The following is a 22,981-nucleotide window of genomic DNA, read 5'->3' as shown; positions in this document are numbered from 1 at the left end:
CCAAACAGTGACAAATATGTCCTTCTTATTGCAGCCCTGTCCTGAGACAGCAGAACATTTACAACTCCCTCGTCAAAAAAAAAAAAACCTAAAAAAAAAAAAAAGCCCTGAAGACTTTTTCCATTTGTCCTGAGACTTATGGCTATTGAAAACGTCAATGTGGTCTCTGCAATAAAAAAAATATTCTAAAGACTCCTTTCAGTTACTAATGAACAATGTACGGATCTTACACACGGCTGTAAAATAAGTGCTACTTATTTTTTATTGGAATTACTGATGCATAAAAATAACTGTAGAGCTAATCAATAGCTAATGACTATATTTTGGGAGTAATGCTCTGTTCAGAGGAAAAAAATGGCTGCAATTCACAAACAATTATTGACACCATGAAGCACATGAATCAATGCCCACAAGAGATCTGCACATTATTTAAAATTTCTTCAGCAATATTTGCCTTTGTTCTTTGTCACAGTGTAGTTTTTCCCACAATATTGTGTATATATTAAAGGTTAGTGTTACTATATTAAAGACACTAGAATAAAATGCAAAAGCTAGACTTCTGATGGATAAGTCTAACAGCCAGCAGTGGCATGACTATGACCAGAGCGCTGTAGCCATGGGACTCTGTGCAGAGCTCTTTTTTGTGTAAGGCATTGTCAGTCACAAAATGATGAAGACTTCACCTCTCACGGGCCCAGTATAACCCTGCAGGACTTCAAATTTTTAAAGTCTTCCCAGTTTCTTTTTCGGTGTGCAATGGTTTACTGCTCAGAGTAACTGGAAGTACGTGAAGTGGCCAGAGCTGGAGGTGGTGTGCCTCAATGCTTGCTGCAGTCTCCCAGGGAGACAGATTTATCACTGGCTCCTAAAACCAACCGGTGAGTTCCCATCGGCCTAATGGAATACAGGCCTTCGCCTTGTTTTTATCGCCATCTCCGTGTAGAGCAAGGGAAAAGCATGAATTAGTCCACAGCACAAATCTGAATTCTCCTCTGTTAACACAGGGGAGAGCATAACCCATCCGTTCTTCACTTGCGTAAATGAATACCCCAGATGAACAGGGCAGTGAAGAAGCTGATTACCTCTAGCTCTCACATTTTTCTACCTTTTAAGTTACATGCGGCTTGAGACATGGCTGTTTCATATCCTGCAATGATGTACCTTTACTTTAGGTTTTAACTGCAAATCAGTCTGCTTACCCCAGAACAAACATCTGGTCTTTGCTTAGAAAATGAATAGACAACTTCACGCCTGCCATCAGAGCACAGCTACTCGAACACCTGACAACAGTTACCAGCAGCATCTGATCGGAGGGAGAGATTTTTAAAGGAATAAATACACAGCTGCGACTAGAAATCACCAGATTTAGGTTCTGCAGAAGAAAACAGCAGTATTTTTTAATCACTAATATAATAAAATAGTGAAATGTGGTTTGGTTCTTGAAAAATGAGGCAGATTCCTCTTCTAGTCTAAATTAATATTATGAAAAATTTACAAATAGCTGTAGATGACCACAGCAAAAAAAAACCCCATCGCCACAAAGAGAAATTTGTAGAGAAAATAGCACTGAGGTACACGTTATTATAGAAAATGTTTCCCTAAGCACAAATAGATGCCCGAGCCAAGTATGCTCTTTAACTCCTTCTCTGAAAACATAAACTCATTTCAGAAAAGCTCACTCAGGGTTTTTTTCCTTTTATTTAGGCAAGTACGAGAAATTACAAAACAAGACAGAAGATTTTCTCAGCATACACATTTGCAAGCAGTAGAGAGTTGCTCACTCGTAGTTTGCTTTTGTGCAGAAAAGGGAATAAAATCTAGACAGTCCTCTGGCCTGCGCTAACTGCTGCTACATTAAATAAGTACAAATATAACTATTTCAAAACTATGAAGTGTGAAGGAGGCTCAATGAAATGGCGATGAGAATATAGCCCAGAATATACTGACATAATTTTAAAATAAACATAAAAAATGTACCTATGGGGCGAGGGGCAGGAAAGGAAGCTGCTATCCCAAAGCTCGTGCGCCTGAGCGCACTGGTTTTCTGGTTTAATTTAGAGAAAAGGTTACTATCATCTATCACGTTCCATGGGTCGTCAGAAAAGCCAGCCCTATGTATTTTATCATTAAGAAGCCCCACTGAAGAGTTGTTCTAAATGCTTGCAATGGAGGTTAGCTGACTACTTGCCAGCTGCGCCATAGCTCTGCTCTTTCTTCCAATTCAAAAGTATATTAACCAGAGGATAATTGCAGGTGTTCTCATCCATAATCTACAGTGACAATAACAAACAGCAGATCAAATGAAAAGGATCTCGCAGTCTTCCAAAATATTCAGTGCTTTGCGTTTTGTTAGAGCTATTTATCTATCTTTCCTAAAAATTCTTAGGTATTGCAGGTGACTGAAATTAAAAGTGAAAAAATATTATTTAAAACTACTTAATAATATATATATAACTTGCAAAGTTACAGTAGGCTACATTTTTGGTTAGTATATTTAATTAAAAGGAAATTATGTTTTATTACTATAATTTTGTATATGAAAAAGTTCTATACTTGAAGGTAAGTGGTATTTTAAAATGCAAATTATCCAGTTTCCACAGATTTTAGCAAAGGGACTCCAAAACAAGAAAGGTACACCAGGCTCCTGCATTTCAGATACATCTATTTTTCTATGATAAAGGCACTATGTAACTGTAATAAGAAAATACTTGCAAAAGCCTGTTAATAAATACCTACTGTCACCAAAAGTTTTACAGAAATACATGTTGACAGTGAAAATATGGAAAAATAAGAAATGAAGTTATATGCACTTACTTAACAAAAATACCTTCCACCTACCACACATGAAAATAAGGAATTTTTTATGCAAGAAAGCTGTTTACGTGAAGAAATCTCTATTGGTACAAATGGCACAGCATTGCGGTGTTCTTTACCAGAGAAACTATGCACTGTTTACTAATTCCTTGAAGCGGCAAAAATACAGACATCTCAGTGACATGATTCATAGACAGACATTTCCATCATAAATATAAAAGAAATCCTGCAGGCTGCTGACAGCAATGAAAGGTGAATAAGAGATTACTGCAACACAGCTAAATTGAGGGCAGCTTAAGAGACCAGTTCAGTTCACCACACCATTTATTTCTTGACAGTTCAAATTTTCAGTATAATCCAAAGGATTTATTTTTAAATAGATATCAGAGGACAAAGCTTTAACTCAGTAATTTGGAGCATCAACACACCTTAGCTATCATAATGGATCTATGATCAGTAGTTTGCAGCAGCAGATCTATTGCTCTGATTTGAAGGACCCACCCAAGAAAGACCAAGAACCCAGCTTTGCCCCCTCTAACATACCACATCATGGTTTAGATAAAAAAGTCCACAAAAACTGGAAAAAAAAAAAAAGGAAAATAGATTTTTTTTTTTAATTTTAAAATGTGCAGTAGCGGTGAAAACACCAATTCAGGTGAGGCAGACCTGCCATCACAAAACAGGAACGTAAGAATACCTTTCTTCCCCTCAGGCAAAATCCTGAACCAAACTCTCTGTTCTGGACGTTTTAAGGACTGGAAACCCTCATTGTGCAAACCCCCACTAGTCTACTCTGGAGACTGTCAGTTGGAGCTCCTCAGCTGACTTGCAGCAGGGCTACAAGCGTCCCTAAAGTTAGTCGTCTTGAAGGTACTTTAGATGCAAACCAGACAGTCAGGAAGGCACAAGATGACGGCCTTGAGCTGCTTGTGGGAACACAGGGGAAGCCACGGTCTCTCGTACAAGTGTCATGCTGCTGCTGCTGCCTGCCTGGCCTCTCTGCTGGAAGGGGTCTCCTGAGCACTGACCGACTGCTAGAAGAACGCTGTGGTAACCCGGATTAGAGATTAGCAGGGTAGCTACGCCAACTATCTCTACAGCTCCATTTTCAATTTACCTTGGCTAATTTATTTTTTAATAGCATGCACAGATTTCTTGACCAGGACAATAAAAGATCTCATTTTCATTGAAGGCTCTTCAGTCTGACCCATAGCCACATCAATGATTTTCTCCTGTGACCCAAGAGCGAGCACAGCTGGAAGCACAGTTCAACACAGTTTATCAGCAAACAACTGGACGAACTATTGTCTAGAAAGGCAAGGATGGAGGCGAGTGCAAGAAGTGGCACACTTTCACCAAAAGTTTTCATAAAGAAGGGTTTGCTGGGTACTCAACATGTTCAAAATCAAAATGAATGTTTGTTGGGAAGTCTTCACTTTTGGACCCTTATACTGGATTCCTTTTTTCTTTTCAACATGGGAGTAAAACAGATAAACCTGAGGAAAAATAACTGGATTCTAAATACAAAAGGAATTCAGAAGGAACAAGGGACTCCAGAGACCTCTTGGGACATCTCTGATCTCTGCATATTGCAGATATCCTATCAGCTGATCTTCTCCATAAACTTATTTAAACTCCATCTTAAAAACAACAGTTTTCTTATAGCTACCACTCTGTGGAAGCCTTTTCCAGAGTCTGATTCCAATGGTTAGAAACTAGTTTCTTACTTCTTTCTTCTTATTTCTTTCTCACTTCCTCAAAGTAAATACATGTCCAGTCAGCTTGCTTCAATTCATTGTTGTCTCAAAAAAATTGTTTCCTTAAAAGCAACCTTACTGTTGTTTATTTTGATTAAAGGCTATTGCTAGATATCATGATATAACTTGACAATAAAAAGAAAAAAAAAGTTGTTGCCCAGAGCTTCTACAGAGTCAAACTGAAATCAACACACGAAAGATGTGTTGTCTTTATGGTAACAGCGACAGCACTGGTACCATCCTTGAGCGGGATGGTACCTGCTCACATCTATAAAGCCTAAGGATGCTAATGCTGCAAACGCTTTCTTTCCAACCGGGAGATCGTGGGACAGATTGTACATCACATGTACAAGTGCTGCTTCTGAGCACTGGAGGTGCTTTATAATCCCCTTGGCTCCTCTGAGTAAACCGTTGTCTAGTGACCTCGAGATGACAAATCCAGGTACCTCAGCACAAACACATTTTATATTTTATCACTTTTTCAAAAAGCTGGAAACAGATGACTCACCAGCAATCTGCCTTTGACCCAGTGCTGTGCAGAGTGGGTTGAAACTCTCATAGGAGAAGTTATGCAGCCAAGGTATTGGGTGATGGATATATTTTGCAGTGAAAACAGTGCTTCATGTGAAACAGGCTTGCCCCAATATGAGGGGAAAAAAACCCACCACACCACCAAAATCAAAACTGAGCACTGAGTGTATATAAAATAGTATTAACAGGGCAATTATATTTAGAAAAAAAAGACTATGTAACAGTTCCTGCTTCCTGCCTTCCAGATCTGCTTCTTGAATGGATTTCAAGCAACATCAGCTGAATCTAGCATTATAAGCATTTGAAGTACTTACTACCTCTGGAAACCTGCAGGGCCTCTAAAGCGATTAGGGTTAGGTGTATCTGTGCCAGTCTTAATCCACTTCCCCAGGTAATAGGCATATAAAATAGGACACGTGTGCCACAAACCTAAACCAGGCAAGAAATAAAAGGCCAGCCCCAGATCAAGGAGGGCCTTTAAGGAGCAGGATCAGACATGTAAAATGCTTTACATAAGGACAGTACTCCACATACAGGATGCGAAATCAGATCAGATAATCCTTGCTGCAAGAACACACAATAAGATTGGGACCTGGATGCTTTTAGATTTGGGTCTTATTTACTTGTTTAAGCAGGTTCTGATCAGCTACACCTGTGCAAAGCCGCTGATGAAGTACCAAAAACTTCACAATGATGGAATTCATCATTTTATATGCAAAGGAAAATGGGGACCTAAGTTGTCATTACTGGTCATGATGTATGAGAGTGGTGATAACTGAACTCCTCTCCGAGAAATGATCAAGCTGAATTTACAGCTTGGGCAGTCATAAAAATAACCTTTGTACGTGGACAGTGTACAACCTTAACAGAAAAAACAAGCATGCTGCCCCATACTGCCTTTTCTACATCACTTTTAGAACAGAGCCACATGTCAAAATATACTCCTAGCGTGTAATTTTATCTTCAACACTCTGAGCTCCAAAAACAATGGGACAGCTTTTCTCTTTCTACATTTTTTATCAGCTTAGGATAGAATGCGACAAGTGGCAGACGTTGTGGAAGACTGCATTTTGCATCTCAAGAGCTTGGCAGGCAAAGATATTCAATAAGGCAAAAAATACCGCTCTGCCTGAGACACATTCAGCCTCAGCATACTGTTGCCTGCTGCAGGGATGCAAGGCAGCTGGAGAGCCTCTGCACAACGCCGCTCACAGCAAAGCCGTGGGAACATAGGGCTGCCAGGCAGAGGGCACCAACTCTGGCCCCTGCTATTCATTCAAAAAGTAACATATATATTAAATTGGATAAACTATTAGTAAGACGGTAAGTTAAGCTTGTAAGTTGGCGGTGGCTAGCTCCAAGACTTTGATGAGCAATAAAGAGACATTGGGAGCAACTCTTATTTTTTCAGACCGTGCCTGAGCCTAGGACCAGCAGCAGCACTTCCTTCCTATTCCAGTGACAGAAAAGTAGGTCAGCGTGACAGAGCCAAACAAATACCACCGTAAATCCCATCCCTTATAAGCTGTCCAAGTTCATTCTTGTTTTATTGCATGTTGCTCAGGTTTCATCCAAATCCTCTTCTGCATATGTTCTGTATTCCCCGCAGAGAGCCTGGTACATGGTAACGTGAAACTCTTGTGGTTACTTCCCCTTTCCAGCACTGCAATGGCAACAACCACATGTAGCCATTTGCCCTGAAGAGACTCACAGACCCAATTTAAAGAGAATGTTTAAATACGTAATAACGTATAGAAACCACTAACTCCAGACAGATTGTATTAATGACTTGTGTTTGTGCCACATCTAGGATCAAGTTCCTTCTAGAAAAATGGGGGCTAGAGCCACTGCACCAAATTTCCTTCTCATGTTTCCCTATTAAAATCCACCAAATCCCATGTATTTAGCTGAGAACATAATGAGAACAAAATGAACCACGTGAACTACGCCTTGCAGTATCTCAGTATCCTTTCTAAAATGCAAACACAGATGTTTGGGGCTGGCAATTGTAATTGTTATAGTCATTACTAAAGCCAGAGTTATTCAAGTGACTTCCAAATTGAACTTTTCAAAACTCACAAATTGGTTGCTGGATGATTCTGTTACTTTAAAAAATGTATTTGCTGTTTCCAGTTCTTCCTCAAATAGTGGGTAGTGCTTGCTTTCCGTGGTTCTCTCGTTACATACATTACACTATTATAAATAGATACAGGGAGTACACATAACTACCGATTTAAATGCATGGCAATATCTATGTGATAAATAGTGGAGGCACACGGTGTATTGTAAACATACATGAAAAATAAATTTCATAAGTAACTGGGATTTCCTCACCTGCGGCTGCCCACAAACACATTTCTCTCTTATATGGGAAATGGTCTGATACTCCGAACACCTTAGAGCTGCCATTTGAAAAACCAGCTTGATTACAGATTACTTGTGCCCCAGATATGTGAACACACCTTGCCAGTTCCTACTCTCTCCTGTGCACATCCAAAAACATACTATATCTTCAGTTCTTTACTAGCATTGCTGGTTTTTAAGATAACACAAATTTAATGTCCTCTACCTTGGGATGGGATACATCTTAACTAACTTTACACCTTTATACAGCACAGACATCTACAGCTGAGCTAGTCACCAGAGGACCCTTTCGTCGTTCACGGGGATAAAGTGGGACTTGAAGGACTTGATTCATCTGGCCAACTGTAGGTATTTATCTTAGGATAAGACAGATCCAGTACTAGCAGTGACCATGAGGAGATCACTGGATGAACAGCTCTGATGCAGGCATTCATATTGCAGACACTTATGAACTGGGAGACCTGCCAGAGATGGCTTCCAGGCATAGATGCCTTAGACCACTGGAAAAGGAGATGTTTTCAGCTTCTCGGCAGAACTTGGCATTTTCTGTCAACCTTTGAAAGCTCAGGATAACCATTAAATATTGTGTCTATGTTGTTTGTGGAAGAGTTTCCTTACTTCACATTGAAAGGTTTTTCAGTCTCCTTGGATTACTGGTACATTAAGGACTGCTACATTCAGAGAGGGGGAAAGGAGTGCCTGTAAATCTCCAAAACCTCCTAAAATTAATTTTTCTGTAGTGAGTAGGAGCTTTAGATGATGGGGCTTTGCAATATAAATTTTATCAGCATTGTTTTGTTACGGATGCATTACTCACAAGTAGCAAAACAATAAGGAATTTAGGTAGGTCATCCCCAGAGAAATATTAATTGATCTATAATGCACACCACACCTGGTGGCAAACTGTCCGTGTATATATATATATGAATATGCACTCCCACAACCTCCTCCTCTGCATCTCCTTATTTTCGTGATCTAATTCCAAACTGCTGCTTGCCTGCAAGCTCGGTAGCAGGATTTTCCAAGGGAAGAAGGTGGTCTTTCTCCTTAACTCAGTGTTATGGCTCTTCCGCATGGAAGAGAGAAACTGCCTGTAACTCCTGTTCCTAACCTTGCTGAATAGGTCATTTCAGTGGGGCTGGGGTGGTCCCCTCTCTCTCTCTCTTTTTTTCTCTCTCTCAAAGAGGTATCTGAGAGATATGCTGATGAGAAAGGTTAGTGGCTGCCCTGTGTTCTGCTGCCAGTGGGTTCAAGTTTCCAACAGCGTTGTATTACCTGACCGAAAGAAAATGGAATTTTAATTATGTGGTGATGGAGGTAGAACTTCCCAGGCGTGTGAGGGAGAATTACAGTAGTGTGATGCTATAACCCCTAACTATAAAGATTATGGATTGAAAGTGAAAGGCTAATGGTCTAGTTGAAATTTCAAGATTTTCTCTAATTCCCCAACCTTTCAACCTCTTTTTTGAGACCTTTACATTAGAGGCATTGCGGTTACCTTCTTTTAAACTGACAGGAATCAGTACTGAGTCCCTGGCATGTTTTTGGTCCACAGCAAATTATCTTCCTCTTTTGTGTTTATTCCATTTTTAGGAAGTCTGGGAATAGATTACCATACAAAGGTATTAACCAAATACATGGGAAAGCACTGCCGAGAAATGTTAGCAAGGAATAAATTGATTGATGGAAAATGTCTTTCCTAACCAACTCTGTGGGTTCCGAGTAGGAAAATAGTTACAGATTACAAGACGCTATGTGCTGATGTGCTAACACTGGTTAGGCTCATGTATTTGCACAATTTCTTAACTGCTTGCTTACTCTCTCCCCATTACAGCAATACAGATACTATTTTTTCACTCTTTTGGATAAAAATTTAATTCCTTTAGGTAGAACAAAAGAATCTGCCTGAGTGGTCAAGTTAAATCAACAGTCCTCTGCCACACGGGAATTAGGGATAAACCCTTTCTTACACAGTACAAATGCCCATTTTCAGTATGCTTCTGACCTGCCAGTAAAATGATACCACAACATTTCAGTCACTTACCAGTCCAGAAGTTTCACTCCAAAACAATTTCACATAGGGCAAGTGTAGGTTTTTACATAACGCATAGTGTAGGTTTAACCTGTGTTTCTTTAGACCATTTTCCAGGCTAAAAAGGGTCAATCCTGCAGGCAGAGTTAGACATAGAGACAGTTTTCCTGCCCTGTGAACACTTTTGAAAGATGGGAGATAGTCTTCCCATTTCACACTGTCAGGAAAACAAAGGGATGCTCTTCCCTTTTCAAACAAACAAATCTGTGGGACAGGGTGCGAGATGGATCTCTCTGACTGTGCACACCGCTTCATTTTTTCACCCGCTCCATGGCTGTGTTTTGGCCTGTTCCAACTAGCATCCTCCAAGAAGAAGCCTGGGTGTGATTTGGGGATAGATCACACCAGCAGCTGCTCCAAATAAGAGTTATAAACAAGAACTTCAACAGCCTTGACTCCCTCTGATGCACTCCAACACAATCCCACCCATTTTGTGCTGACCCGTACAGCATCCTTATCCCTTTGCATGCCATACACCAAGGCACGCAACACAAATCCTTCACTTTCCTGCCATCAAAACACTCTCCAGCAACTCTCAACGTGTCTCTTATAATAAACATTTCAGCTACTTAGACCTGAGAAAACACACACAAAAATAATGATATTTTGGGACTGCAGGAGAACGACAGGTTCGGTGGAGACCAGGGTCCAATGCTATGTAGATGTGCACTTTGAGTCAGCCTCCTTTAGAGCGGTCTAATCCTAATTAGGACAGACTCAAAACACTCCATGCTCCAAAACCTCCTTAATTAGCAATTAGAATAAATAAAGCAGCCAAGCTGCATCCACATACCCCATAACAGGCAGGACCTGGGTGCCTACCCAAGTCCAGGGATTCACATCCAAGAAAAATACCCAAATCACCAGGATTTGGTAGCTCAAAAGTGGATTGCTCATTATCCTTCTCAGGTGGGTCCCTCCCTCTTTTCCCCTAGAATCATCCTATGGCTGTATGAAAAGCAAATATTCATTAGATGGAAAAAAGAAGCCCTATGGCTCTGAAGCTTAAATCCCTGTACCAATGTGTACAAAAATGGGACCTGTTTAAAGATCAGAGTTACTGGGATAAAGTAGACTGTTTCCTTCTCTCTGATTTTGACCAGAATCCCACTTTTGATCTGAAAAGCCTTTTGTAAAAATTAACCACGAATGACATGTTTCTGCAAGGAGTTTTCATTTTGTGAGAAAATTCCAGACTAGCTTTACGTGAGGACCACACACTCACATGGACCGAAGATGTTGATGCTGATGAATTGCTGCTTTCAGCTGTAGAATTTAATTATTCTCGTTCTGTACAGCTGGTGTTATTGTGTGGTGATGTGTTTGTCTTCTGACACCTCGGGGAGGAGGATGAAATGAATTTTCTACATTCACAGTGCCAAAGGGACAGTTTGAATAAGAAATGCTGCAATAAGACCTGCATGACTACGTCCTCTGGCATGAATGATGAATCCAGGTTCTTTAGATCTTGTTTTCTAGCAGCACTTACAGACTGGAAGCATTTCTTTAAAAAGTGTTATAGGAAAATTACGCTGAAGTTAAGCCTATTTTGACAGACAAAAGAAATTAACTAGTTTATATTGGCTGATTTCCAGCCTGTATTCCTGAAGCCTTTCCCTTCACTTTTACAGGCTGCTGGGGTCACTAATCCTAATAATTTCCAGTTTGTCAGTCAATAATCACTTACATGGCACTATGTCTTTGGAAATGACAGCTGAGACAAGATCTGATGTGCAGTCTTCCTTCCACAATGCCTTCCTAAATACCAAGCTGAGGCGGCTGAAAGGACCAAATACTCTATATCTGATAATGACACATTCACCCAGCTTGTCATAAAGAAGGTTTGGGGGAAGTTTATAGCGCTGCTATGCGGGAAATGACTCTACTTCGATGGCATCATGAAGTTGTATGAAACAGAACAGTCCCTGACATTGGACATTAATGAGAGTCAACATTTTTTTTGCTCTAAGGCATTTTAATTGTATCACAAGCAGAGGCCATCTGGCTTAAGAATGAATATTCAGTATCTGTAGCAGAAGCAGAAATACTTGAGAAGGAAATGGTACCTTCCCAGCTTCCAGCTTGGACAGTACCCATCACTAAAACTGGTGTGTTGCACAGTTGGCTAAATTCCAATTTGATGCCCAACCAATATCTTTTCAGGCTATTATTATCTTATTAATTAGCTATTGTTTACTAGTTTGAACTTCATGTCTTCAAAAAGAAGATCACTTTATGTTAAAACTTCAAAGGGATAACATATTTCACCACACTGCAGAGAACTGTGACAGCTCATCAGCTTTTATTTACTGAGAAGTCATAGGGGTAGAAATCAATTTATTTTTTTGAGGAATAAACATAATTTCTCTCTTGCGTGTGACAGGTGCAATCCCTGTTTATTAAGAACAGAGAAAACATTTGCAAAACAGAAAATTAAAGAACAAGTATCACAGCAGACAATAACTTTCCTGAGAAAGAATCGAGCTGAGAAAGAATGAAACCATCACTTCTAAAGGGCAGGCATTTGTTTCACAATTTTTATGACTGTCACTGGCTCCTTTAGCTTGGCCTATCTTATTTCTACAGGGATGCCTCTCACTGCAGCTTGTTGGGGAAAAAACTGATTTGGCTGAGATTTTTACTGAGCTACTGTCGTGGTTTAACCCCAGTCAGCAACTAAGCACCACACAGCTGCTCGCTTACCCTCCCCCTGCCCCGGTGGGATGGGGGAGAGAATCGGAAGCAAGAAAACTCCTGGGTTGAGATAAGAACAGTTTAATAATTGAAATAGAATTTAATAATAATCATAATAATCATAGTCATAATCATAATGTGCAATGAAAAGGAAAACAATAAAAGAGAGAGAGAAACAAAACCCAGGAAAAATAAGTGATGCAACTGCTCACCGCCTGCTGACCGATGCCCAGCCAGTCCCTGAGCAGTGATCGCTGCTCCCCAGCCAACTCCCCCCAGTTTATACACTGAGCATGATGTCATATGTTATGGAATATCCCTTTGGCCAGTTTGGGTCAGCTGTCCTGGCTGTGCCCCCTCCCAGCTTCTTGTGCACCTCCAGCCTTCTCAGTCGGTAGAGCATGGGAAGCTGAAAAGTCCTTGGCTAGTGTAAGCATTACCTAGCAACAACTAAAACATCGGTGTGTTATCAACTTTGTTCTCATCCTAAATCCAAAACACAGCACTGTACCAGCTACTAGGAAGGAAATTAACTCTATCCCAGCCAAAACCAGGACAGCTACGTATGAAGACCAGAAAACAATGTTTCACAGTTCTGAGAAACTCAGGCTGTTAATACTTTGAGTAAATTACATGTACATATCATGGCCTATTTACGAGACTGTAGGTTCATTTGCTTACGTACCTAAATATCTTGAGGCAGCTCTGAGGCGGATGTTGAGCTGACAGCCTTGTCTGCCACACTGAGCCACCTCAAATACGAGCAGCCCAGTGAGAGTGGGGGCCAGGCTGCAATCCCTAGGAAGTATTTGACTTGAATGCAACTGGGACCAGTGCTGGTGGAACTGCATTTAAAGGTAGTGGAGGCTCTGCCACAATATTTTGGAATTAAATCAAACAACATGTTGACTCTCTCCTGAGGGAATGTGATGTGATAAATCTGTGATGCATTTCCTCACCAGAGCTATCTGGGCTGTGTTGGCTCTCACGAGCGCCAGGTTGCAGTGGGTGAAGCAATTTCCTGCATGCGTTTAGAAACCACTCCGGAATACTTCAGGGTGATAAAAGTTAGTGAGCCAATATGATTAGAGAGCTATCACCTCATTTTCAATGCATTACTGCCATAATCCTAAAAGGAAGATTCATGTATGTGCACTCGGGAACAAAATTCCAGGGGAGAAGAAATCCATAATACCAACTATCAGTTAATATTATCAGACAACTGAATTGTCTTGTACTTGCTTTCTTACTTTTCTCAGGGGAAATTTACCCTAATGCACGAGACCAACACAAGACCCACCCAGGCTTGAATGCTGAATACTACAGCGCTCGGTACAGTGCTACTCAAACCGCCAGGCAAGCTTTCAACATGAGCTTGCTGTGGAGCTAAACATCGCCTTGTGATGCAGTTCTGCCAGAGCTGAACAGGGTGTACCTATGTGATGAAGTGCTCCTGAATGTGAGAAAGGAAGGCAAACTCAATCCCGAATACATAAACATGTCTTAAGCAATAAGCAATAAGCAAAGAGTAGAAGTCAGAGCTGTAACTTAAGAGTCTAAGGGAGGATGGGAAGAGTGATAGTAAGAGTTTCCCTCTCCTTTGGCTTATCGGAAAAACACATTGAGTGTTGTATAAAAATGTGAAAATCTCAACCTCGATAACTGAAGCATTCACTTATCCAAACCTGAAGTTATTCTGACTCAAAAAGCAATTGATGCATTTGCTTTTCAGGCAGTACACACATCGCACTTCCGTGCAAGTCAGTATGTCTGTCCATCACCTGTTGCAAGGCAGAATTCCTTTAGAGTGGTATCTCATCCAAAGAATAGGAAATGATCAGGAACTATCGGCGGCATTGCTATTAGAGCTGTAAGTATGAGATTCCTTCTTGTGATAAATCCAAACTCACTTTGTGTGCGTTCAGTGACATCCCGTTCAGTGTCTAAACATGGTCAGTATAATACAAAAACGTGTCCCTGGGCACATCAATAAAACTGAACTGGATTGAGTGCTGCAAACAAGAGACTCAATTCTCACTCTCAGACGCGGAAATTTTATCAGAATTTTGTGGCTCTAGAGGAAATGCTGAGCACAACCTAAACATCTACATGAAACTGTTATGTTAGCAAGGTGAAGTAAGTCCAATGAAAAAACACCACCACCCAAGACTGATATTTAAAATGGCAATCACAAGAAGCAAAACAAGTTTAATATATACGGTCTGGCAAAGCTGCATTCTGCTCCTTTAAGAATGCATTACATATTATGAGCATTCCTATTACAATTTTATTGCAATATTCAAGGCGTACTCAGAAGATACTATTAATTTTTTTAAATATGGGTTTATTTGTTTGCATCTTATTTTACAGCCACTCTTCCAGCCTCCAGTTTAATTTTTAAAATTAAAGCTAGTGATATTTCCATATCAAAGTTTAAAATTAATTTGCTTTGTGGGACACGCCCCTTGATCTAAAATACTTCATTTTAATTAGGACATTTAATTTTCTGTAATGGAATCAGGTTCCATTCACTTAATCCAAAACTACTTTCTGAAAGAGTTATAAGCAGTACATTTTCTCAGCACAAGTCCTCCTAAGGCTTGTCTGCATGAGGAGATTGCAGCTACGCAGCTAAACTGATTTCAGATTGATCTACTTACACCACTACAAAATGTTACTGAAGTTAATCGTAACTGAGTCTGCTCCACTTCTGGATCAGTTTTATCAAACAGCTTTAAGTCTCCTAATGCAGACCAGGAATAGATAATAGAAAATCAGGTACCATTACAAGTATGTGTTAGGATTAAAAAGCTAAATGAAAATTGTCCCACCTCCCAGAGCACGAGTGTCCGCACCCGCACAGCCTCGAGTATGGCCACTTCCCACCACCATTTTTGTACAGCTTCCTTCTTCCCTTTGCCCTCTTCTCTGTAACATGTTGCATACATGTAGACCATGCCAGATCATGTCTGCTTCTCATTAAGAGGACGTACAAGACATTTCCGAGGAACACTTTGCATATTCTGGCTCTGTGTTAGGATGATGTTTTGCCCCCATGCATGCACAAAGGCACACGGATAGATCAGGGCAGAGATAATCAGTGCATGGGCAGAGACAGTGAAAGGCATTCCCCTCCCTTACTGTGAGAGCTCGCCCCGTCCATTTAAAATAAGTGTTTGTTCTGGGGAAGGCCTGTTTTTATCAGTTTTGTACATCTCATCAGCACAGAGAAATGCAATAAATACCATACATTATGATAAACTCCAAAATACCTTCAGCTCCGTGCTGACTACAGCTCTGACAATGTAGGGGCATGGCAACAAAATTATTTAAAAAAATGCATACCTTGAAAAATAGCCAGGCTGTCATCCATTTGGCCACTTTTACAGCCCAAAAGACATGCTTGTAGAGCTCAGTATTCACTACTCCAGGGTCTACTACATTAGCAGTCACATGGCTTCCATTTGCAGTCAGAAGATGCTGTAGTCGATAGGTAAATAACACAAGGGCAAGTTTGCTTTGGGCATAGGCTCCATGGGGTGAATATGAACATCTGTATACAGGAGAGAAAGAGAGAGGGAGATGCACATAAAAATAATCAGAAGGAAAACAGACTTGCACAAATATCAAATGTACTGCATTTTGCAATATCCAGCAAACAAACAGCTATGCATTGAGTCGTCAGAAGAAACAGCTTATCACTAGCAGTTGTGTTGTTTGCTGGAGTTCTGGTGATTAGTCCATCAGACACCAAGTCAGATTTATGGCGGGGAAAAAAATTAAAATAAAATTACACGGTACCTGCCAGAATCTCTATGTCAAACTATTTAAACTAGAAATGCTGAGGCAGCAATCTCCAGGATATCATCACCTAGAGGCCCTCAAACTACTCTCCCCTTCCTCACTGCCCTCTTCCCACACCTACATACCCTGTTCCCACCCAGTAAATCCGTGCCTGATCATACTACTCCTGGTTATTATTATTTGTATTGCAGCAGGACCTACTAGTTTCTGACAAAGGCTCCTGTGTTGGGCACAGTACAGATGAGTAAGGTAAGGCAAGGGTTGCACCTGCCCCAGTGACACACCAGATTACGCACAGCTAAAGAGATGGATAAAAAGATGGGGCAAGGAGAGCGGCTGCAAGTGTTATGCCATATACAGCCTTTAGAGCAAAGACAGCTGTCTGGGTCTGTGCCAAACAGGAGGTGCGACGAAGGTACACAAATACTGGGAGTTACAGCAAAACATTACCTGTTGAGACTCCTGTGCACCTCTCTCATCTGGATGCTGAATCTGCCTTTCTTTCATGTCAAACTTTCTAGGAACTGCTGATTAGCTGGGTTTCACTGCATTCAGGCAGCAGTATTTCTTTTTTAAATAAGCAGGCTAGTTCTAGGCAAATTAGCAGGTATGTCGCTTAAAATGCTCCTCCCGACTGGGGCCTCAGCATCACTTCCACAAATTCCTATGCCATGACAATTCACTCTTGTAATTACTACAGCCTCTCATCTAACCTTTTTTGTGCTTAGCAGAACCAAAGGTAATTCCTGGCATTACAGACAGCTCATAGGCAAAGCAGGCGGGAGCCTAAAGCAACGGGCTCCTGCGGCAGCAAAACAGCTTTGGTCCCCATCCCCTTTGCCTCTGCCAGTGCCCGGGGAAGCGGCACTGCTTGCTGCTGCTGCTGATGTGGAGCCAGGGGTTAGGGTCTGTGGGGCAGCAGCTACTGCTGGTGGAGGGAGATAGAGGGGCACCCACCCAGGAGCAGATCTCTCTTTTCCAGCTCTCTCCTTCCCCCTAGTTGTTGTCCTGCCTCTGTGACAACCGCAGCTACAGCTCCATCCTCTACACCTTCTCCCTTAGTGCAGCAAACGCCCAGGCTGGGGATGCTCCTACTCTGCTGAAAAGCCTGCCTTCGGTTTTCTGTGGTTGCTACTACATGCAAGGTTTTTATTTTGAATGAATAGCAAATATGTCTCAGAGTTCTTTTTGTTATCTCGTTCTTGTTGAATACGTTATTTATGATATCCTGTATACTTCACCACAGAAAGCCCTGAATGCTAGTAAACAGGCTGACTCTCTGTAGAAGTATAAGGCTACTGAATCAATTTAACTGTTCGTGTTATCTGAATGGACTCAGAAAGTTGGAGACACAATGCTAAATCCTACAGCTCAGCTACAGGAAGTAAAAGACAACAGCATTGACTCTCCAGTGCATCTCTGGGTTTGTTTTTTTTTATTTTCTTTTTTTTTCCCTGCTCTATTCTTGTTCAAGCAAATCACAAACAGGCTACAAAAACATTATATAAATTGAGAGATAATGAAAAAGGATAGCTGATCATAAACAGCCCTTGCACCAACCAATGGCCTGAGCTGTAGCGTGCTGGATAACGTAGCTCCATCATCATAAAGGTATCACCTGCGCCTCAGGGTAAAATGGGCTATTTTAAGAATAAAGAACAATCACTGCATGAATATAAAAGTGACTTGCCATTAGTCAGGAAATTGCAGTTACGTTTTAAATTCAGTAACGTCCGTGCTCTGATCTGAGACACTCAAAATGTCACCTTATGCTTCATGCATATTTCAACCCTTTTAACTTGAAGGACCAGATCCTCAGCCGCTACAAGCTTCACTTGCGCAGCCGTGCAGGGCAGAGCTCACACCACCCATGGGAAGAAGTACTCATCTGAAGCCGCCTCCGGCAGCCAGCTGGCAGCCAACCCTGGCACTTCTCCATCGGTGCCACCATTCCCCCACCAGTGGAGAATGCAAGCTGGGGCACGGGACAAGCTTCCTGAGTTGAATTAGAGTGATCTTGTCCGGCAAGAGGCCCGCAGGCAAGCAGGGCTGGGGATTACTCTGACTTGTTGTGCCTGGGTCTAGTCTGGCTTTCAGTAACCTTCAGATGCCAGGCAGAGGAGGACAGTGAACCCTCCCCATGACTTCCCATTCCCACATTTTGCGTGAGTGCTGTTTTGACTTACCTTGTGGCAATGAAGCATGAACTACAAGGGCCGGATCCTCAAAAGCCTTGTACTTTGCATAGATATCTATGTCAGAGAAACACGAGTGCTGAGAAGATATAAAAAGCTATCTAATCAGCAAGGAAGCCTTTTATATCACAGTGCAGAGATGCGAATGATTTGCAAGGCAGCAGGGAATCAGACTTCAATAACACACTATAGATATGAAGGATATAAATTTGGATACACAGAGCAGACACTTTTGGCAGAACCCCTGCAATGGTTACCTGCTCTCTTCCCATTTTCTCTGTGTGTGCTTTCTGCTTTCCAGGAATCTGACATCAATGGACTACATAAGACAGAGGAATGACCTGTGATACAGAACTGACAAAGATTTTCGTTGAACAACTGTTTCGTTTGTGAGACCCTGTCTTACCAGGTTCATGTTGTTTAAATGTTACGTTGGAAAAAAAATCACCACTGGTTACTTGATTTCATACTTGATTTCATTACATCCAGTCTTGACTTTATGCATCAGAAAAATAGGAGCATGTAGGGTCCTGTACCATGATTCAATCTCCCATGCACATACATGTAGAATCACAGAATGGTTTGGGTTGGAAGGGACCTTTAAAGATCATCTAGTCCAATGCCCCTGCCATGAGCAGGGACACCTTCCACTAGACCAGGTTGCTCAAAGCCCCATCCAACCTGGCCTCAAACACTTCCAAGGATGGGGTACCCACAACTTCTCTGGGCAACCTGTTCCAGTGTCTCACCACCCTCATCGTAAAAGATTTCTTCCTTATGTCCAATCTAAGTCTACCCTCTTTCAGTTTAAAACCATAAAATTTGTTCCTCTTACACATGGAATTATCTGGCTTTAAAGCCTGTGCATCTAAATCTAGCCTCTCTTGGCACTCTATGATCTGTATGTACGTTTTCTACACTGAATGAAACTATAATTGTATACTAAATAAAATAATAATATTGACATTACGTGTTTCCACATTGCTTTCATTTTCTAAAGGTTCTAAAAGCCTTCTAAAATGAAAGTGCGTACAAGAGGCTAACTGAAGGACAGCCCAAAGCAGAACACAGCTTACCAGGAAACTGTGCTGGCATACCAGTGCACGTGAGGTGCCTGTGATGCTTGGACCCCTGAGGACACAGGGTATCGGTGCTTCACAGCAAGGCAGGCAGATTCTCAAGCAGAGAAACTCTACCTCCTAACTAGGTGGCCAGCCAGGCAAAAGGCTGGTAGCTCACAGCTCCCAGTGGTATCTGTGCACGCTGGCCAGTCGGCTAGAGAGCTAGGAGGTACTGGTGTTTGACTGCCCAGGGATCCGTCCTAATAAATACCGCCCACCAGGCTTGAGCTATGCCAGACAACACATGCTGTGGTATGGCAAGCCTGTGCACGGTCAGCAGCTAGGAAAAGCGGAGCAAGGACTTGGTGGGAAGAAGTCCAGTGGGAAGGAGCGGCGTGCCTGGCATCAGTAGCTTGGAGAAATTCATGCCCACCCACTCTTCCTACCATGGAAAACAGTCTCCCCTGGGGGATGCTCCCCTAGAGCATTTTGCCAAGTCAGTGCTTATAAAATAGGGCAACGCACAACTCACTAAATGGAAACTACAGGAGGAGTTAAGGCAGACACGATTTAATTAGCTGCTTTGAAATCTGGCCAAGAGAGCAGCAATATACAAGACCTTCTTCTTCCTTTTAAAATAATGTTTTATTGATTCTATACTGATGAATACAGGATCAGGATAAGGCAGGCTATGCATTTGCTGTTCAATTAGTTTTTAGCAGAAATTCTTATTTTTGACTTAAGATTTTTTGCAACATAGACTGACAAGTTTGAATTGTCATTACAAAAATTAGGGAGGAGAAGAGAAAGGGATTGTTTTGTATTTTTGCCAGAACAAAACAAGTAAGCATTCGATTCTGGAGTGAGGGAGTGCCTTCTGGTTTTCTGATTTTTTTTTTTTATTATTATTTTTTTGGTTTTCACCAGAAGCTGATTTTACCACTCATCTCCATGGTGCTGTCTCCAGCAGCAGTCTCCCTAGCATGCTGGGGCAATGTATTTGTACAAAGTAATGAGAAGCCAAATTTCAAACCGGAGCCTGCAGTGGCTAATTAGGTGCTTAAATATGGACTCAGCTGCCATCCAAGTTTGAAAACGGGATCCACGTTTAGCACCTCCCTTGGCAGCCAGTCTTACTCTGGTTTCTTTTCTGTCTGGCTTTAGTCAGTCTGCGTTCAGTAGAGGTCTCCCATTTACGTCCAGTGATACCATGTTTAGTGAAGAGCATTAAGTCAGCTCAGGGTACCCACTGAGTAACAGGGGAAACAAAATTGCTGCTTGGCACAGACCACTTCCTCCACACCTCCTGTGCACAGGCTCTCGCGCTGCTCTCGGCTTTTTCTCCAACGGTTGCTTTTGCATTGTGCACACATGTGGAGGAAGCGGATACACCCCAACTGAAAGAAGGGTGCAGTGACAGCACCCTTTCCCTTCCCCACCACATCTTGCTTCAACAAAAGGCTCAGAGGACCTGTGGCCACACTGACTGACACACAGTTACATTCAACCTGGCCGGTGCTAGCAGTGAAGTTTTCCTGACGGGGAGCTCTTTCACACCGCGCTTGTCTTGTGCGTGTCATCCTCCCCTCACCCATCACCGCGCTCCCCAATTTCCACTGTGTTAATTTGCCTGGAGGGCAGAGTGCGCCAAGATCAAACTGCAGAACAACCCGATTGCTATGTGCTCCGTTAAAAAACAAGTGATGCAAAACGTGGGTGACATGCTGGGGTTTTTAATGAAAGGCCACACAAAATTTCAGTATGTGCCTTAGGACGAGCCAGTGAATTAAGCAAAACGCAGACTTGCTGTATTAAAATGACTAAAGTTTCCTAATGATTTATGTATTAATCTTGCAATACATCATCACCATTGCTTAGTCAAAAATATAAAAGACTATTATTAAACACTCATGAAGCTTTCACAGTCTTAAATTTTCTTTCTCCAGGGAATGCAGCACAAGATTTTTCAAGATTTTTGATAGATTTTGCAGTTTATTTTGAAGCAGCTACAGAAATACACTGCAGAATATAGGTATGTCTTTTCTGGTTATCATAAGCAGTTTCTTTCTCTCTTTCTATGATAAACCAAAGCCTGAGTCCTAAATATTGCTTATTAGATTTAAGCAGGCTTCCTGACAGTACTACATATATTTATCCCATGAACACATTTGCTGAGTCTTATCAGTTGTCATTTTCCCTCTATTAAAAAAAGAAAAAAGGAAAATACAGAAATGGAGAAAAGACAGAGTTGGAGAAATCAGAATACGTGTATTACGACTGAAAATTGCCAATTGAAAGAAACAAGCATATGCATTAGTAAAACAAAACTAAAATCTAAAGTGTTACTGTATCTACTTACTCAGATTTTGTTACAGTTTTGTACAGTAGCTGTCCTGTTACCAACTACTGCTATAGGCTACCGTATAGTCACCCATTTCATACACGTGCCTGGGTACTTTGGGTGTTTGCTGAATAACTACGCTTCTTCATGTACATTTCTTTCATATACTTGATATGTAGCCTTAAAAAAAAAAAACAGTCAAGGTCGCCTTAGCATACCCCCGTGTATTTGAACTTGAATACACTGGTAGCTGTAATTTGAGTGACTGAGGACTCAAACATTAGGGACTCCCGAAGCGCCCTCATGACCCTGTGATGGACACGTTGGAAAGGAAGGTTACAAGACTGATAAATAAAATTAGTGGTTCTACAGAAGCTGAAAAGCAAACCCTTCGTGTCCTAGCTGGTTGCACCAGGGTTACCTAAGCAGCCAGAGGCAGGTGGCACTTTCAGAGCAGCCTACCTTGCCCTTTAGTTCTGACCCACAGACAAAGACCAACCACGTCTAGAGCTTCCCCCTGCAGTGAGCCCCTCAGTGCCACATGCTGCTCACACACAGCTCTGGCCAAAACCGGGCTTTCTCTGAAATCTTTCAACAGTGGTAAAATAGCATTTTTCTTCTTAAAATTAGAGGAGAAGCCTAAGGGCAGAGGCTCAGAGCTGGGAGATTCTCTCTCTCTCTCTCTCTCTCAAATGTTGGTCATGCTCTCACTAGCAGCAGCTGACTTCTCTACAAGTCAGTGACTCCTGCTTTGTCCTTAATCCATGGACAAGCTGGAAGCTGGGTTGTGGGGTTTTTTAAAGCCACGCTTCCCAACTTTCAGCACTTCACTGTATAAATACATAGCATTCAGTGACTAGTCCCTTGTTAGAGCTTGTAGGAAATACAGAGTGAACAAAAACTAACTTACTGTCTTTGGAGGACTACATTTAGTGAAGGAACCTGGAAGGTCTTTATTATAAAAATATTTATGAAAGGCAAAATAAGCACGAGCTTGTCATCCTGGGCATTACTGTCATCCAGATGGAATCAGTGCATCATTTTTCATTTGGCTGATCCCTCCTCCTAATGGCAGGAGGGGAGATGTCAAGAGCCCTCCTGCTCTACTGATTGCCTTGCTGTGTGCAGCTCTATTGCTGCGTGCTCAGCACAGTTCTCAAATGTATGAAACACGGACTCAAAGGGTGGTCTTCTCAAAGTCTCACCAGAATCAGTATCTTAAAAAAAGGCTATTTTTTCTGTTTGCATAAAATTGGTGTTAATGTCAAATGTTTTTGATGATTTTAAATATTGATGGCAAGTTCAAGTTGTAATTACTGTAATTCCAT

At 41.6% G+C, this 22,981-nt stretch overlaps 1 protein-coding gene across 1 annotated transcript in view; it reads right to left on the bottom strand.

Annotated features, from left to right (window-relative positions):
* The window catches only part of DHRSX (dehydrogenase/reductase (SDR family) X-linked), a 154,207-nt gene that overhangs the window by 16,792 nt on the left and 114,434 nt on the right, over positions 1 to 22,981 (bottom strand). The window contains exon 6 of the mRNA XM_009331298.1: positions 15,598 to 15,805. Within this exon, the coding sequence (XP_009329573.1) occupies positions 15,598 to 15,805 (208 nt within the window). The remainder of the gene's footprint in view (positions 1 to 15,597; positions 15,806 to 22,981) is intronic.

Source organism: Pygoscelis adeliae, unplaced genomic scaffold, assembly GCF_000699105.1.
Source record: "Pygoscelis adeliae isolate BGI_AS28 unplaced genomic scaffold, ASM69910v1 Scaffold149, whole genome shotgun sequence".
Taxonomy (NCBI): Eukaryota; Metazoa; Chordata; class Aves; order Sphenisciformes; family Spheniscidae; genus Pygoscelis; species Pygoscelis adeliae.
Note: the sequence above shows the minus strand (reverse complement) of the source record. Positions and strands in the feature narration are given on the sequence as shown.